At 49.1% G+C, this 17,967-nt stretch overlaps 1 protein-coding gene across 2 annotated transcripts in view; it reads left to right on the top strand.

Moving 5' to 3' along the window:
- Ndrg1 (N-myc downstream regulated 1) overlaps window positions 1–17,967 on the top strand; it is a 44,953-nt gene that overhangs the window by 23,009 nt on the left and 3,977 nt on the right. For both annotated transcript variants that reach the window (XM_021216407.2, XM_029547893.1), the window contains exons 4-15: window positions 245–350; window positions 1,941–2,061; window positions 3,777–3,839; window positions 4,520–4,580; window positions 5,832–5,918; window positions 7,820–7,876; window positions 9,619–9,722; window positions 11,196–11,252; window positions 11,983–12,034; window positions 12,703–12,750; window positions 13,662–13,697; window positions 15,922–15,973. In XM_021216407.2, the coding sequence (XP_021072066.1) occupies window positions 245–350; window positions 1,941–2,061; window positions 3,777–3,839; window positions 4,520–4,580; window positions 5,832–5,918; window positions 7,820–7,876; window positions 9,619–9,722; window positions 11,196–11,252; window positions 11,983–12,034; window positions 12,703–12,750; window positions 13,662–13,697; window positions 15,922–15,973 (844 nt within the window). The remainder of the gene's footprint in view (window positions 1–244; window positions 351–1,940; window positions 2,062–3,776; window positions 3,840–4,519; window positions 4,581–5,831; window positions 5,919–7,819; window positions 7,877–9,618; window positions 9,723–11,195; window positions 11,253–11,982; window positions 12,035–12,702; window positions 12,751–13,661; window positions 13,698–15,921; window positions 15,974–17,967) is intronic.

Raw genomic sequence — 17,967 nt, 5'->3', positions numbered from 1 at the left:
CTCCCCTCCCCTCCCCTTCCCTCCCCTTCCCTTCCCTTCCCTTCTCTTCCTTTCCCTTCCCTCTCTCTTCTGGTCTCAGACATCTGCTGTTGCCAGCACAGAGCTCTAGAGACCATAGGCAGTGTATTCTTGGGGTATCCTCAGGACACAGTTGGGAGCTTGGCATGTGTCCATAGTCAATGAACCAGCCACACTAACACTGTGAATCCCATGTGATGATCCTCTGTCTGTGGTCTCTCCTCAGGAGCAGGATATTGAGACCCTACATGGCTCCCTGCATGTCACCCTGTGTGGGACCCCCAAGGGCAACCGTCCTGTCATCCTCACATATCACGACATCGGCATGAACCGTGAGTTTAGGAAGCTGGAATGCTTGGGGAGAGCTGGCAGACATCAGCTGCTCTTACTGCTTTTGGGACTTCTTGTTTCCAGCCTCAGCCTTGGAAAACCTGAAACTTACTCTTCTGTTAGTACTGGATGCTCTGGGGACAGGAAGCAAGCCCCTCCGCTGCCTAACAAGTGTTACAATGACTTAAAGATTAATATATGCAATGGCCTTTGACACTGTAGTCTTTCTGAAAAGAAGCCTTGTTACCTATCTCTGCTGCCCTGATCTTCCACACTCCCCAGCCCTGCTGCGGACACCTTGTCTCCTATATGTCTCTAGAATGTCATACAAGCACAGTCCTCGAGGGTGTAATCCCTCATGATTAGCTCATGACTGTCTTAGTCTGTTTTTAAGACTGATATATGTTGTAGCTTTGTCAATACTTTACTTTCTTGTTGGTGAATAAGATCCTACTGAATCTTATTGAACCATACTTGGTCTTTCATGTTTTTCTCCAACATACAGCATGATCAGACCTGTCAGAGCAATACCTCACTTCTAGTACCAGTTTCTGTCTTAGTCACTGTTCTGCTGCTGGGAAGAGATACCATGACCAGTGCAACTCTTACCAAAGAAAGCATTGAAGTGGGGGCATGCTTACAGTTTCAGAGATTTAATCCATGGTCATAACAGAAAGCATGAGGCAGGCAGGTGCTGGAGAAGTACATCCTGATCTGTAAGCAGAGAGAGAGAGAGAGAGAGAGAGAGAGAGAGAGAGAGAGANAGAGAGAGAGAGAGAGAGAGAGAGAGAGAGAGAGAGAGAGACTGGACCTGGCATGGGCTTTTGAAACCTCAAACTCTGCTCCCCAGTGACACAATTCTTCCAACAAAGTCATACCCAATCCTTCTAATCTTTTCAAATAGTGCCACTCCCTGATGACTAAGTCTTCAAATACATGAGTCTATGGCAGGAGTGGGGGGCATTCTTATTCAAACCACCACACTGGAGGATGGATATTCAGGGTCTTTGCACTTACCTGTATTATATAATGTTGCAGTGAATTTTCATGCAGTTTAAGTTGAAAGGCAGTAATCCAGGCTTGATGGCTTATGCTTGACCTCCTGGCACCTAGGAAGCCAAGGTCAGGAGATTGCTGTGAGTTGGAGACCAACCTAGTCTACATAAGTTACAGGTCAGCCAGAGCTACAGAAAACAAACGACAAACAAAAGTCAAGTGTGGTAGTAGTGTTGCATGCCTCTCTAATCTCAGTAGTCATGGATAGTGGTAAGAAGATCAGGAGTTCAAAGACTCAAGAAGATTAGGGACCAGTTCTACACTGCACCAGACCTTAGTTCTATAACTCTTCTCTCTTCTCTCACCAGAGGGAGGTCTGGTATGAAGAGGTGAAGACTTAGACTATTTCTTTTTAAGTTGGATCTCATTATACAGTGGAACTTGCCTAGAACTCCCTCGGTGTAGACTAGGCTGGCCTCGAACTCACAGAGATGCCCACTTCCTTGGGAGTCCCTCTGCTGCTGTGAAGTGAAGGAAAAAAACTAATGAGTGTATACCTAACGTCTTTCTCATTTGCCCCTTGGTGTGTCCTGCAGACAAGACCTGCTACAATCCCCTCTTCAACTCCGAGGACATGCAGGAGATCACACAACATTTTGCTGTCTGCCATGTGGATGCCCCTGGCCAACAGGATGGTGCCCCTTCCTTCCCAGTGGGGTAAGAGCAGAGACCTTCACCCCACAAGTAGATGGCATGCATGTAGAGGAGGATTTGCCAATCAGGGGAAAACAGAATTACCCATAGTAAAAGACTAGATTTGTCATCTCTAAGCGGGGCACAGGGATGCATGCCTGGACTGAAGCACTCGGGAAGCTTGAGGTTAGCTTCAAGTCATAGTAAAATCATCTTAACAATTTTTTTTTTTAAGAGAAAAGGGAAGAAAGAAAAAAGAGAAGCCAAGACAATATATGTGAATGTATCATAACATTTACTTTTAGTTTCTTTTCCAATTGTGTGTGTGTGTGTGTGTGTGTGTGTGTGTGTGTGTGTGGTGTGTAAGAGAGAGCAACAAAGACAGAGAGAGATGACAAAGAGACAGAGGGAAAGAGAGAGTGTGCGTGCATGCATGTGCACACATTTATGCTGTGCCTCTCACATAGTCTGTGCAGTGATGGGGATTGGGCTCACTGACTCTTACAGTCTCTCATGCAGGAGGTCTCCTCCAACACTCGATAATGCTGGATGGAACATGCAGGACTAGCCCTTTCCTTGGGTTTACAGGCTTTCTGTGGTGTCCCCACGACCATTTACAGACAGATACACTCTTTTATTACTGATCTCAGTTCTTAATTATTAACTTTTATCATCAAAGAAGAGAAGGGACATCTGGCTCCCCTGGGACAAGTCCAGGTGTAAAGAGCTTGTTCAACAGTGGGGTACAGTTAACCGTTAACCAGCGGACAAAACCAGGGCTCTCTCCACTAAGTCACCTTGATTAGTCTGAGAGATGGGGGGGGGGATCATTCCGAGGCTCTTACTCACCATGTTTCTAAACCTTGCCCCCCCCACCAGAGAAATATGTGAAGTGTATTTATAGATTAAGATGTGAGGTGTGTGCCCCCAAGTTTACCTGGTGACTTCAGTGTGCCTAAAGTAGAACACTGTTGGAACAGGATGTGGCTTCTCCCTGTCCTCTGGGGTAGGGCCTGTGTGACACCCCTTGTCTTGGAGCTCTCAAAGCAGGATTGGGGATCAATGGCTGTCTCCTCTTCTTTGGAGTCTTCTTCCTGCTTAGGAATCAGCCACTCTTTTTTTATTATCTATCTATCTGTCTGTCTGTCTATCTATCTATCTATCTATCTATCTATCTATCTATCTATCTATCTATCTATCTATTAAATACCCATCTCCAGGAAGCTAACAGGAAACTGAAGCCTTCATAGTTAGGTGATTTTTCCATTATTTGTACCTGGGAGGCTCTGACACCAAGCTGAGGTGTGACCACTCCCAAAGGAGTCCCATGTCTTTGCCCCTCCTTTCTCCTAAAGGTGTCCCCAGTTAAGTAAAGTCTCCCCATCCAGGCTCCTCCCAGCTCTTTCAGGGTCCTCCACATATCTGCTCTGTCTAGGGTCCATTTCTCCAATGGGCTCCGTCTCAGCATCACTTCCTCTAGGAACTTCCTGAACAATTGAACAAAGTGGGTCCCCTTGCTTCTATGTCCTCCCAGCCTATTGCTGTCCCTTCCCAGTTCAGAGGAAGCTACAGTGTTAGGGCGGGGTGCGCTTACCCAGTGGATGCTGAGGTGTTGGGTGTGTAATGTCTGTGTGTAGAAGGGCCAGCTGGTACCTGAGCTTTCAGAATATCCTGGTATGGGAGATTGGTTTCTCCCAGGGTCTGGGTTCTCAAGATCTGCCTTCCCATATACCTCACAGGTACATGTACCCCTCAATGGATCAGTTGGCTGAAATGCTTCCTGGAGTCCTTCACCAGTTTGGGTAAGAGCAAGGGACTCTTTCTTCTAAGGTTGTCATAGAAGGGCAGCTGCTGGCCTCCTTGGCCTGACTTCTAAAGTGCAGGTTGGCGTTCTCAGTCGGGTCTGAAAACCTGACTTTCCTCAGCTGGACATTGTGCTCTGTGTCCTGTGTCTGTGGCCTTACTTCTTGAGTGGCCCCCAACGCACATTCTGTCCCTGCCTCCTGATCCTATGGAACATTCTGGAAAAGTGTTCTCTGGGATCTTGGCTTCTCTTTCCAGTCCCTCATTCTGCCCCTGCAGGCTCCCCTTTCTCCCTCACTTCAGCCTCTCCTCGGGTTGAACCCCACGGTTCTGGCCCAATTTGTTCTCATTCCAAGTTTCAGAATCCAGAAGAAAGCTTGGGAGTGGGGTGAGGCAACTTCTTAATGGGCTTTCCTATAAATGCTTGGTGTCTCAGAGCCTGGGCTGGCCACAGTCACGGGAAAAGGGTCAAGAGGGTCAAGGCTTTCAAGGTCACAGCTCTGGACCTGCAGAGCACTCAGGGCAGCCTGCCTCTCGTGGCATGGGCAAGCTCGTCAGCCTCCTCAACAATGACATCCAAGGGGTGGTGCTCTTAGGAGTAAGTGAGAAAGTTTATAGGAGTGGGCACGGTCTCCATCACATCTCCCTTTGGCGACCTGAATCTTCATTTGATTTCCAGGCTCAAGAGTGTCATTGGCATGGGGACAGGAGCTGGCGCCTACATCCTGACCCGCTTCGCTGTAAGTTCTTTGGCAGTTTGTGAAATGACATTAAAAAATGACTTACGGGCCGGGGAGCTAGCTGAGTGGGCAAGAGTGTGCGGTGCAAGCATGGAGAGTTGAGGACTGGAGTTGGAATCCCCAGGACCCATGTAAAAGACAGGCATGGCTGCAGGTGCCTGTGACCTCAGCATGGTAGTGGGGTGGAGACAGGGGCATCTGGAGAAGTGTCTGAGCGGCCAGCCTAGCCTACTTGATGAGAGACCCTGTCTCAAGGGAATGCAGCAGAAAGCAATAGGGATAGATACCTTTGCTTTGTCCTGACCTTTGCATGGGTGCTCTGGGCATGTAATGTATATACTTGCACAGTCGGGTATGTAAAACACACACACACACACACACACACACACACACACACACACACACACATTGGAAAGCATCAAAAAAGAAAACCCACCACCACCACCAACAACAACAAACCCTAAACAGGGAAGAGAAATGAGCTGTACTTTCATTTCTCAAGTAACAGTGACTCGAGGCACTTGTAACATATATCCCTTGTCAGTACTAACAGCTTTGGTCTCTTTTGGTGCTGAAATGCCATGCTAGACAGGGCTTTTGGTCACTGGTCCTGTTCCCTGAACCAGAAATGTGGATGGCTTCCCACTCAGAGACCTCTCTCTGATTCTGCACTGTTTTATCTCTGAGTTTTTCGACCCAGGTCATCTGGAATTCAGAATTAAAATGGGTTTAGGGGCCAGACATGGGCTAGTGTGATTTCAGAGTCAGACATGTGCTGGTGTGACAGTAACCACTTCTAGCACTGTGGGTATCCTTCTTGTCTAAAAGAGGCACATACCCTTCAGCCCACACCTTGATGGTGCTCAGGTGTACCGTCAAAGTACAAATCAACCTGGGTATCAGTCTCAACTAGATGCTAGCATGATCTTGGAGTCTTAAATACATAGGAATTTTAGGAATAGAGCCACAGGGCATCTCTCTGTGCCTTTCTTAGTTGTGGCTTGGCTATTGCACACTGGGCATGTGGGGAAGCCGAGGCTCTGTGAGGCGAGGAGACATGACATGCAAGTGCATTCTTTCTTTTACTATGGCTTCTTCCTCCTGCTCTCTTGAGGACCTAGTCAAGTTTTGAATGACCAAGAACCTCAGTCCTGTACTGACTATGCAGGGAGCCATTAACCCTGCTCTTGGGTCGCCAGGGTTGCTGGCTTAAAGCCCTCAGTGTATGTCATGTTGTGTCTCTGATGACAGCTCAACAACCCTGAGATGGTGGAGGGCCTCGTGCTCATGAATGTGAACCCCTGTGCTGAAGGCTGGATGGACTGGGCTGCCTCTAAGGTAAGGGCTGGGCAGGGCAGATTGGAGGGGTCCCGGCCTCTACTCAGGGTAGAGCCTTCTTGGCCCCCCTCTTCTACTTTCCTTACCGTCCAAGAAAGCACCCTTCCTCAACCCTGTTTAGGCTAGCAACCATTTGCTGCTCTAAAGGTCATAGAGGTTTGGCCCTAGCCCTGGCTGCTGTCCCAAAGAACCCTGTTGATCCTGTCGATTTATTTATTTTTTCTCTAAGTGAGAATTGCTTTCTTTTCTTCTGTAAAGTCCCCATTGTCTGCAAGGATAGGGAGAAATTTCTGATTAAAGCCACACAACACAGGCCGATGTGACGAGTCTCTTACTGGGATAGTAGTTTTCTTAGGCAGCTGTTGGGGGTGTTGGGGGAAGGGCATGGGCTACACCCATCCCTCGCTGGCTACTAGATGCTGTGTTTCTTCCTAAAGTCTTGATAGAGTTTGGGAACCCTGTCCATCCCTGTAGGGCAGCCAGGAATGAAGAATCCTGCCTGGCTTTTATTTTGTTTTCCAGCCGAGAAAGGGACATTCCATTTGGGTCCACTTGGCGGCTGGTCCACTGTTCTAAGCCAAACAAGGAGGGCTGGGGCACTGGCCTCCAGCTGAGAGATAGGCTGTGGTTTTAATGAATTCCCCATGTGCAGTCCCCCTGGCCTTGAAAGACAGCCTGCATGTCTAGGGCCATTGGTGCACCAAGAATGAGTGTCAGAGCCTGTGTTGCCTGGTGGCTTACAGGATCCTAACTATGGCAGCTTTACTATGGCCTGATGATACAGATCCTAATACCTTCAGTTATAGACAAGAGAACTGAGATCTAGGCCCTTCAGCCCCGACTCCATCTCCAGTGCTTCACAGCCGCAAGTGGCCATCGGGCCAGTCCAGGACCCCAGGTCAAGTGTTCATCTCCCTTGCCCATCTCTATCCAAGCAGAACTACCTGTGCTATCGGCCTTCTATCTATAGAGCACCTACAGTGTCCTTGTGCATTTATACAGCTCCTATTGTATACCTAGTGGCTTGGATTTTATGTCATGATCTGAACATTTATTGAATGCTACTATGCTTTCAGATCCTGCTGTATACAGTCTCTTTAGAGCGGGTACGGGAAGTCATTAGGGAATTCGGAGACTTCACGGATTTCATAGACCAGAAACTTGCTGGAGGGGAGAAGCTAGGGATGGTTGTAGGAGGGGTAGCCAGGGATGAGTGGGCCCTGATCTGTGGATAGGGAGATCACCATGTGTGGGGGTCATGGGGCTTTTGTGACGAGGACTTTGAACACTGCAAGCAGGGAAGGCTTGGCCTAGCTAGGTTGCAGCTCCGCCCCACTTGCTGTAAGTCTCTTCCATGTTGGCTCTATTGGGAAGGAACTGGATGGAAAGCCCTGCCTGGCCTGCCTGGGGCTGGAGCTCCAGGAGGGGACTGGAGCCAGGAGCTGAACTGCTACACAGCAGAACTGTATCTGTGATATCCAAGATGTCGGAGATAACTGACGTTAGCTGAGGCTAGGCTTATTCGGGTTCCTCAGTTTTGGGGGATTTGGTCTATGATCTGGGCCCTGTGGCAAGCAAGACCATACATATGCCATGGCTGTAGGCCAGCCACAGGCTGGAGGCAAGAATAAAAGAAACTACCCCAACGATCTGAAGGCCTCCTGGGGGTCTCAGTCTCTTACAAGTTCCCCGCTATCTCCCAGTAGGACCAAACCTTTCCTATGAGATTGGCCTATGAGACACATCCCAGAGTCAAGCTCTGCCCCGGCTGTCATAGAGACCTGGATGAAGCCCAGCGAGGCAGGAGGTTATCACTCTGCCTCTCGAGCCCTAGGCTCTGCTGAGGAAATCCGAGTTGCTGATTTTTTTTTTCTTGGTTGACTCCCCCCCTCCCCCCACAGATCTCAGGATGGACCCAAGCCCTGCCTGACATGGTGGTGTCCCATCTCTTCGGCAAGGTGAGTGGTGTAGACCTGTGTCCCGTGTCCTCACGGAGCAGTTAACCATGCGACACTCAGCACAGAGCCACATGGGCATGGGGTACAAACAAGATGCAGTCAAGGGGTGACCCAGGCTGAAGTCTGTGAATTATTGTGAAGTATTGACTAATAGCCAGCAAGCCATTCATATGATTTTTTCTTGCCTCTCCCACATTGAGAATTTTATACATGCATACAATGTCTTCTGAACAAATGTACCTTAAGTTCTTCCTCTTCAGCTCTTCCCAGACTTCCTTCCTGGCTTCATGTGTGTATGTGTGTGTTTGTTTTAAATTACAAAATCCTGCTGGTACTGCTGGTATGAGCGAGTGTATAGGGCTATCCACCAGAGCATGAACAACCTACCTGGGGCACATTCCTTGCCGAAAACTTATCCCCCTCCTCCCCTTGAGCCACCATCAACAGCTAATAGCTCCTCTCCAGGGGTGGGGTTTCATGATAAAACTGCTTTTTGTTGAAGCACAGTGTGCTGCATATTTGAACAAATCCACCACTCATCTCAGCAACTGAGATAATGGAAATGTCCTTCACCCTTCTCCTCCATGTCATTGCACTGTGAGCCGTCGTCTTCTCCTCGCTTCTCCCAGGCACCCTCTGCTCTGCTTTTTGTCCATCAAGAGACTCCTGTACTCCTCTCTTTGCCATGGCTTCTCTCCCTTAGCATGATTATTTTAGAATCTACTCACATTTTTTTTTGGACACCATATTAGATTCGGTTCTGTGTAATATTCCACTGAATGGACATACCATTGGTTTCCTGTTGACCCGTGTTGGGCCTTCCTTTGTAACAGTGTGGGATCGTTAGGAGTGAAGTCTGCAGTGTATGTGTCTGCGGCATCAGCTCTGTGTCTGTGTGAGGCTCTATCCCCAGTTCTTTCCAAGGATTAGCTCAGGGAGCCTGTTCAGGAACTCTGTAACCATGAGGTAAACATGACATTCATTCCAATTCAAGCTGAAGAAATTCAGACCAAAGGTTGAATGGCTTGCGTAAGGTCTCCAGAAGACCAGGAGAAGTATGACTGGGACTTGAACTTGTAAGTTTACCTACAACATACAGTCTCCTAAGCCTCTTCCTTTGCCTGGGTCTTACATGAACTGCAGACAGAACAGGCACCCATGCAGCCATGTTGGCGCAAGGCCAACAGCCATGTGGGAGGCTGTCCTTTTGGCTCACATCCAAGTTCAATGTCTGGAAAACCCCTCGGTTGCCCAGACCCAGTGAAGCACTACTTACTGGATAGAGCAGTCTCCGCTGCTGAGCTAATGAACGTTACAACACTTTGATGCCCTCCTGAGTCTCAGGGCAGCAGAAAATACCCTCCTTTGGTATAACTCCTTGGCTTGTAGCTGAAATGGCTTAGAGCAACCTGAGGTTACAGTCTAGACTGTCCCCAAGTCCCTTGAGGCTTGATGATGCCCTCAAGTTAATCTTTGTCATGGCTAAGGCTCCTTACTGACAAAAGCTCCTTTTGATCCCCTAAGGGGCAGGATGCTCTGAGGTCTACCGTGAAGTGAAGCAGGAGTCCTGAGTTTTACTGAGGCTCCTGAGGGAAAGCTGGTTCTCTGGTACCAGTAGCTATCACTCAGTAGTCTGCACCGGACTCACTCAGTTACCTCTGCCTCATCTGGGCCTTTGCTCTTTATCCCTGTGACTGGAGAATGGTGACAAGCCTTCCTTTCTCTTCATTCTGTCACCACAGGAGGAGATACACAACAACGTGGAGGTAGTACACACGTACCGCCAGCACATCCTCAACGACATGAACCCGAGCAACCTACACCTATTCATCAGCGCCTATAACAGGTGAGAGCCCTGTGCAGGGGCAGAAGCTGCCAGGTCACACAAGAGCCCTGTGCAGGGGCAGAAGCTGCCAGGTCACACGAGGGTCCTCATCAGCTTCCTGCAGCGAAATGGGGATAGAAGCAGAGAGCAGGACCGACCGAGCAGCTGTAGGTTAATAGGGTGGGGACCCAGGAAGGACAGTGGCTGGGTAGGAGCTGCCTGGCCCTTTGCACTGAGTGAGCTCTGCTGGGATCTGAGCTCCCACCCAGGCTGTGGGGACAGATGAGTGGGATGCAGCTGAACGGTCAGAGTGGAGAGCTGTGGCGTGTGCCCAAGGCTGACTCACATTAAAAGCCCCTGTAGGTGGAGTGAAACATTGTGAGGACGCAGAACCCCGGAGGCTGCTGGGAGGAGAGGCAGCTGAGGGGTAAAGGATGAGGTACCTGAGGTTTCCTGGGGGAGGGGACTACACAAGGATATTAGCATCAGTCAGAAGTTCTAGAACCTTCTAGTGGAAGCTTTCGGAAGTACCTCTGCCATACTCCCAACACAGCCCCCCCCCCCCCCCCGCAGTGACCTAGGGCAGTGCCTAAGACTTAACCTGCTGGAAGCGAGTTTGCATCTGTAATGAGCTTAGGCTCTCTGATGGACTCTGGTACCCTTTCTCCAATCCTGTCAGCATCTCACTGCAGGGGCCCCTTGGCAGTCTCACTGCTGTCTGAAGATGCAGATGAGTACCAAGAAGAGGGAGATGGGCTCCTGACTGGACAGTGGGAATCACAGGAGTCCGTGCACAGTGGCCAACGGAAAGGGCCTGTTACTGAGGCTATTTCCCGATGAGGGCACAAATGCACAGAAAGGTTTATTCTGCTTCCCCAAGTCACACAGCTAGGAAGCGGTGCGGTGTGGTGACTTAAATCCTGCCACGCTGGCTTCAGTCTCAGAGCTTCGGAGGGTAGAGAGGCCAGGTGTTCACTTGCAGGGACCAGCTCTACACTAGACATCTGCGAGCCAAGTGGAACATCAGGAAGTTAGCATCAGTGTGTAGGCTTCAGCACACATAGACGAGCAGGTCTGAGTTTTAGAGATGACATCAGAGCTGCCAAGGGAAGGCTTCAGTTAGCAATGGAGGGGTGCTAGGAGCCCATTCCTGAGCTTTTAGCAATGATAGGTAGGGGCTCTAGCTAGGGGCACAGGGAGGCAGGGACCTTAAGAGAGGACCTGATTTGTTTTACTGTAGAAATAATATTAATACTGATATCAAATTTTGGGCAAAATGAGGAGGGTTTTGCTAGAAACAGATGAAACCTGCTGCTGTTAACTGCTTCTATGGACACCATGTAGCCGTGGGGTCTTGAAAGCTGTGTGACCTCACGAAGATGACCTGTGGATGTTTTTCTAGAATGGTCTATGGAGGGTCCTGCAGGGTTGGTGGAGTGGGAATGGCTGCTGGGGTACGTTTGTTCATGCTAACCACGTGCGAATTATCTGCAGCCGGAGAGACCTGGAGATTGAGCGGCCAATGCCTGGAACCCACACCGTCACCCTGCAGTAAGTGGCTACTTTCTCCTATGTTGTCTTCTGGCTTTTCTCAGGGCTGCTGGTGGGGGCTTCTGGGTGGGAGAAATGCCACCTTAGGGCGGAACACTACAGTAGAGATGACTATCTATGTGCTATCCCAGGGATCGGACTTGAACTTTCCCCTTTGAGTAGATGGAGTCAGCATCAGGACCAGGAGTCAGGTGATCATATCTAGAGCCCTTGGATCAGGAGGCCGACTGCCTTCGTTATACACATCCAACACCGAGGACTTCCCAAAGCCTATAGATTAAAAAATGCCGGATCTGACATGCGGGAGTCCTGAATGTCTAGTAGGAAAGGTCACAGCTAACATATTCCACTGGCAGTGATGGTATCTTTCTATGTGTGTCACACTATTGGGTAATTAAGAACCTGGCTTTGTCATTTATGCCAGACATTTCTTTTCCCCCATCTTAATTCCTGGACGATTCCCTTTTCTCCTCCCTTGGTCAGAGGTGCTTTGGAATGAAATCATTAAGACACTCAATCATTGGGCTGAAATTTTATACTAATGTATAAGTAACTGCCTGTGCCCATTTTATTCAGAGTTCAAAGCAGAGGATCATACCGTAGAGACAGGCGCAGAGGGCGCTAGGAAACCTAAAGAGAGCCTTTTAGAATCCTGCTGTGGCCTGAAGTCTGATATCTAACAACCTGGAGGTGGACCCTGGGCTGACTCCTCTTCCCCTTTCCCGTGCAGGTGCCCTGCTCTGCTGGTGGTTGGTGACAACTCTCCTGCCGTGGATGCTGTGGTAAGTATCAGTTCAGCGGGCCACAGGGTGCTCACCTGTATGACCCTCCCAAAAAAGGAAGATATTGTTTAAAATGTGACATCACCTCGGGGCAGAGCTCAGACCAGCTTCTCTCTGTGGCCACCGGTCCTCACTGCCTGGCCATCTGCTTCCCCTGCCCTCCCGCTTTTCATGGGACCCTCGTCCACATGGCGGAATCAATGCTAGGATTCATGGCTAGGGATTCTTTCCCAGTCTCGGCAGCAGGTGGACGTTTCTGCTTAGCAGAAGAGCACGTCAGCCGCGGCAGGCAGAGATCTTTCTGCCTCAGTCTACCCTTTAGTCCCCACCTGCACTGCTAGGGAGGCTCATAGAGGATACCTACTTTCTGCCATTCCCACGTCTGGGGAGATGCGTGATGTGAAACTGTTGCGCAGCATTATGACTATCTTGCTCTGCCTCTGCAGTGCTCCATGGAGCTGGATGTGCCCTGAGTTGGCTCCGGGTGTCACAGAGCCAGTCCTGGTAGGGCCAGGCTCCAAAGCTACATGCATTTAACAACCTAAAGCCCACCTTCTTTCTTTATGGCTGAAGGAACACTGGTGTTTCAGGTGGTGGGATAGTACAGGGGACTCGTGACATTCATTGGCTGTGAGTCAAGTACTTACCTGGCCCTTCTCCTTGTTTAGGTGGAATGCAATTCCAAATTGGACCCAACGAAGACCACCCTGCTCAAGGTAATGAGCAGGAGTTGGCCTGCAGCTGTCATGGTTTCAAGATCTCTCACATGTGTTGGGAGCTGAGCTATGCTTATTGAAGCACAGAACTGTTTTCAGAGCCATAAAGGCAGAGGCAGGAGGATGTCCGTTACATAGCATGTTCTAGGCTAGCCCAGATCATATATTGAGACCCTGTCTCTGAAAGACAGGAAGGGAGGGAAACATGAAGAGAGGGAGGAAGGGAAGGAAGGAAGGAAGCAAGCTTGGAATCCATCTAAGGCTAAGTGGTCCATCCCAGGGACTAGACTGCAGGGGTCTACACACTTTGCCTGTATAGCTAAAGGAAGAGAGATGGGGAGCACAGGACAAATGTGTGCTTTTCCTAGGATGAGGCAAAGATATCCTTGCACTGGATTCTTCTGGGTAGTGAGGGGTTGTGAGGGCAAGGCAACAGCCTCCAGCAAAGTCTCCTGAGTACAGTGTGATTGCTACATTGTGCTTGGAGGTCTACCCCCCCCCCCCCGCCACAGCATGCAGCCAGGACTGTTTGCACACCCAAAGTCACCCTGTGTATGGCAGCTGTGTCTGGGATGTGTCCCCAGGCTCAGGCTCCTTCCAGAGGGTCTCTCTTCATTGGGTATACTCTGGAGGTTAGAATCTTGAAAGTTCCATAAGCCACTCTGGCTTCCAGAATGGCAGAGTTGAGTCTGGATGTATGCTCTTCGATATGAAGTGGCCTGTGACGGCTACAGCTCTGTGTAAGCTTTGAGCAGTAATTTCCAAGGAAGATAAGGGGTTACAGTCAACATCAGCACCCACCTCAGAGCAGCACCTGGTGGGTGATGCTGGGGTCGGTCAGTCCTACAGCACACAGATCGCCACAGCTATGGCTTGGGTGTTTGATGCTAACCAGCCTCCCTCCTTCCTAGATGGCAGACTGTGGAGGCCTTCCTCAGATCTCTCAGGTGAGTGAAATTGTGGCTTTTTCGATCAATACCTGTCACCTTCCACTGGTGGGATGCATGTGCCTTTGGGGCCCAGGAACCCACATTTTCCCACTGTCTCTGTGTGCCATCCAATGGTAGTTTATAAATATATTCTACATGAAATGTGCTTTATACATGTTGTGGATTCACTCGATCGTATCAAGCAGCTTTTGGGGACTGGATGACCTTGAGGTCCACAGGCTTAAGAGATTTGCCAGATGGACCTGGCTTGGCTATGGGTTCAGAATCTTGGTTGCCCTGCCCTAGCCTCATGCCTCTGGGAGCTCGAGCCATGAGCAGAGGAAGGGACAGAGAGGATGTGACTCCAAAATGTATGTTCATACACTCCCCTCCATACCCACACACATACATGCATATGCATATGCATATGCACATGCACATGCACATGAGGGTTGAGCATGTGTGCCTGTGTATACACATATGTACATCCATGCGCCTACGTGCACATGGATCCAGGTGTGTGGGCACCTGTATCTCTGAATCTGTACAGCTTCCTTGCTCATCTTCCTCCAGCCCATGTTCCGCTTCCTGTTCTCTTTATTTGCTTGCAGCCAGGGCAGGCCTGGCCTCCTCAGGGCTGAGTTGATTTAAACACGAGTGGGAACTGAGCTTCAAGCCTGATTCCCATGTGACCCCTCCCACATCCCTTCCCAGGCTGGATGTGTTAGCAAAAGACTTCCTCACCTCTGGTCAGATTGTGCCACACCTTCTCAGAGGTTTGAGGTGCTGGCATCTCAGTCAGCACTGTAAGGGGAAACTGAGGCTAAAGAGAAGGATTGTTGCCTATGGTAACAGTTACCAGTGGTACCCAGCTGGCCCACTCTTCTCTTTCAGAATCAGTCCGTCTCCTACACAAAAGACATCCTTTTTCTCTGTAGCCAACTCATGTCACAAGATCCTAGCGGGGCAACTTTTGCATAGTCAAGTGTCACTTGGGTTCTTTGCCTCCTTGCAGATGAGTGACAGGATTGTGCAGGGACCACATGGTCTCTGTGTGTGAGGAGACTGAGCCACTGGGTGGTGTCTTCCTGAACTGTGTTAAGGGACGGCACAGATATACCATTGGAGGCACCTTGTCCCCCAATTCAGTTGGTTGAGTTGTGTAGAGGAGACAGTGGCTCTGAAAGTGGCCTTGGCACTGCCTGATCTCTTACCCAAGGATAGTTTGGTTAACCCAGTTAGTGTCACAGCTGCTCACCCATAGCCATATATTTCATTCCTCTTTCCTTCTATCCTTTTTTTCTTCCATTTCTTCTCCCACCCATCTTTTTCTCTTCTTCAACTTAGTTTTTATCTCCCAGTCAGCGCGGTCTGACCTTGTATACCTTTTCCTTCTTTGTCCCTCGTTCCAGTCCTTCCTTCTCTGTTTCTTTCTTTCCCACTTCCCTTCCTCTGCTCTTCCCTCTACCTCCATCCCTTCTTCCTTCCCACCATTTCTTCTTCCCTCCTTCTTTCCTGCCATCTCTTCATCTCCCCATCCTTCTCTCCCCACCATCCCTCCGTTTCTCTATCCCTCCCTCCTTTCATAGTCCTTTCTTTCATTCTTCCATCTCTCTATCTCTCTGTCCTTCCCACCATTTCTCTATTCCCCTCCCCCAGCCTGTCTTTCCACTAATACTTTCCAATGACCATCCTTCCTTCTACTCATTCAACTTTTGTATCATCAGCCTGATATGAGCCACCTCGGGCACAAAGGTTCCTGGCACAGAGGTCTCCGGTTCATCCATACAACCTGCAGCCTTACTAGTTCTGGTCCTCAGGCCCAGGCAGCTGCTACCGATTTACTCATCTATGTCACATACACTTGCTAGTACTGGTCCTGTAAGGCTGGTGTCAGGTTTCCTGGAGCTGGTTGTGCAGGGTCCCTAGTAGGCCAAGTGGCTCATGGCATTGGGCTTTGGGCACAGAGTGTGTCTTCACCCTATATGCAGTTAAGGACACTGACTCAGAAGTCTTGTAAGTTATCCATGCCCTTTCAGCAGTGAGGCAGGTTTTAAGCTGTTTGTTTCTGGTCAAAACTGATTCTGGTTCCCACGAGCGTCCTGGGTTTTTCTTCCGTTTCTGTGCTTTTCCTGTTCACATGTGGTGGCTCCATCTTGGGCCAGAGCTCTAGCTTACAGATGCAGGTGACCCATGATGATCTATATCTCCAGCCATTGACTTCACTCTCTCTCTCCTACAGCCCGCCAAGCTTGCTGAGGCCTTCAAGTACTTTGTGCAGGGCATGGGATACAGTGAGTATAACACCTTGGGCACAGAAAGGTGTTGGGGTGGGAATGTCATAGTCAGTGGGGCCTGGAGAGGGCCCTGTCCTGTCATCTTGGCTGGCTTCAGCGCTCAAGCACTAGGCAAGTCTAAGAAAGGAGTATTAAGAATCACACATGGCTGAATGAGGAATGCATCAGTACACAATTTGTTTTTTGTGCTGCATATATCACATAGCAAACTAAGATAGTGCTGGCCTTTCTGTGCAGTGTGTTCTCAGATGAGGTGCTGAACACCTCATCATGTGTTCAGCATATATATATATGTGTGTATATATCACACTGTGTGTGATGTGTGTGTATGACCATTTATTTAGCTTTACATGAGAACCATTTAAAAACCATTTGGTGCAAGAATGAGACAATATCGTTATTGGCAAGGCTGGTCTTCGAACTCATAATCGTCCTCCTGCCTCAGTCTCCCAAGTACTACGATTACAGACAGGAAGCACTATTCTAGGCTAGGACTATCTCTTTAAATACCACCGTTGCCAACAATAACAACAAGAAACCAAAAACCCAACCAGCAGCTGAATAAGGAATGCCCCTAATCTTGATCACGTGCTCGTTCAGGAGACCAGCAGTTGTAGCAACGGTAGAGATGATAATGGTGATGAAGGATTAATAAGGATTTTTTTTTGCCTCCTTTAACCATCACAATAATCCTACAAGGGAGAGGCTAAGCAGGCCACAGAGAGGTTTGAAGGCTGATTGAGCCAGAGCTCTGTGTAAGAGGGAGCCTAGAGAGCCTGAGATCGAAGGTAGGGTGCTTCTTTGCTAGGTCATCTTTTTCAAAGATTTATTTATTTATTTATTATATGTAAGTACACTGTAGCTGTCTTCAGACACTCCAGAAAAGGGAGTCAGATCTCATTAGTTGTGAGCCACCAGGTGGTTGCTGGGATTTGAACTCAGGACCTTCAGAAAAGCAGTCAGTGCTCTTAACCACTGAGCCATCTCTCCAGCCCTCTTTGCTTGATCATTATATCAAGGAACTGAAGGATGGAGAACCCTGCCACAAGGACTGGCTGCTTCCTGCTTTAAGTGAGCTTGTCATTCGGGCAGTCTCTGTTTTCAGAGTTGTTGCTCTGACTAAAAGCAATCCTACTCAGTTTTTCCTGCCTACATCTTGGGGTTACAGTCCATGCATTCTTCTTAGCTGGGGACTCTAACTTCATGTTTCTTCCTGACCATCATTTCCAAATGACTATGTGAGGTCAGGAAGAAACGGGCAGGAAGCATAGATGCCCGTGGCTCTTCCTCTGCGGCCTGCTTTCCCTGGTGGTTATGGGAGAGAACTCCTGTGTAGTTGGGTTTCCCTTGCTGAGTGTGGGTCACAGCTCATTGACTGTGTATTCAGGGAGCAAAAGAAGCAAAAGCAAGGTCTTACTTGTTCCCCAAATTCGCCTTCCCTCTGTCCTCTCATTTCAGTTTGATAAAGCTTCCCATAGATCTAGGAGAAAAATAAAGATGAGAGACACAGACCCAAAGGGGTTGCTGAAAGAGAAGGTTCCAGCTCACAGACTGCCTGCCTGTGATACTGGGCTCATAAGACTAGTCCATTGTGTGTCTGGTGTCATGGGAAGCTGTCATTTCCTGGTGAGGTCATCAGGACTCAGAGATTTGGGTGGAGAAATAGAGACTCAGAAACAAACACACGGGCCACAGATGTGCACTGACCCTACTTCTTTCTGAATTAAAAACAGGCTGTTCTGAGATGGCATACTTCTGTTGTCTCAGCATTTGTAACGAAAAAGTGGAAGGATAGTGAATTCAAGGTCTTCCCAGCTACATAGAGAGTTTGAGGCCAGCCTGGGATAAATGGAGCCTTACTCAAAACCAAAAACTAATGGACAGCAACAACAACCAGGAAGAAAAGGAAAGAAAGGAAAAGGAAGGAAAGAAGGAAGGAAAGGAAAGGAAAGGAAGGGAAGGGAAGGGAAGGGAAGGGAAGGGAAGGGAAG

The sequence above is a fragment of the Mus pahari genome, chromosome 17 (genome assembly GCF_900095145.1).
Source record: "Mus pahari chromosome 17, PAHARI_EIJ_v1.1, whole genome shotgun sequence".
Lineage (NCBI taxonomy): Eukaryota > Metazoa > Chordata > Mammalia > Rodentia > Muridae > Mus > Mus pahari.
This window is presented reverse-complemented; position numbering and strand designations above follow the sequence as displayed.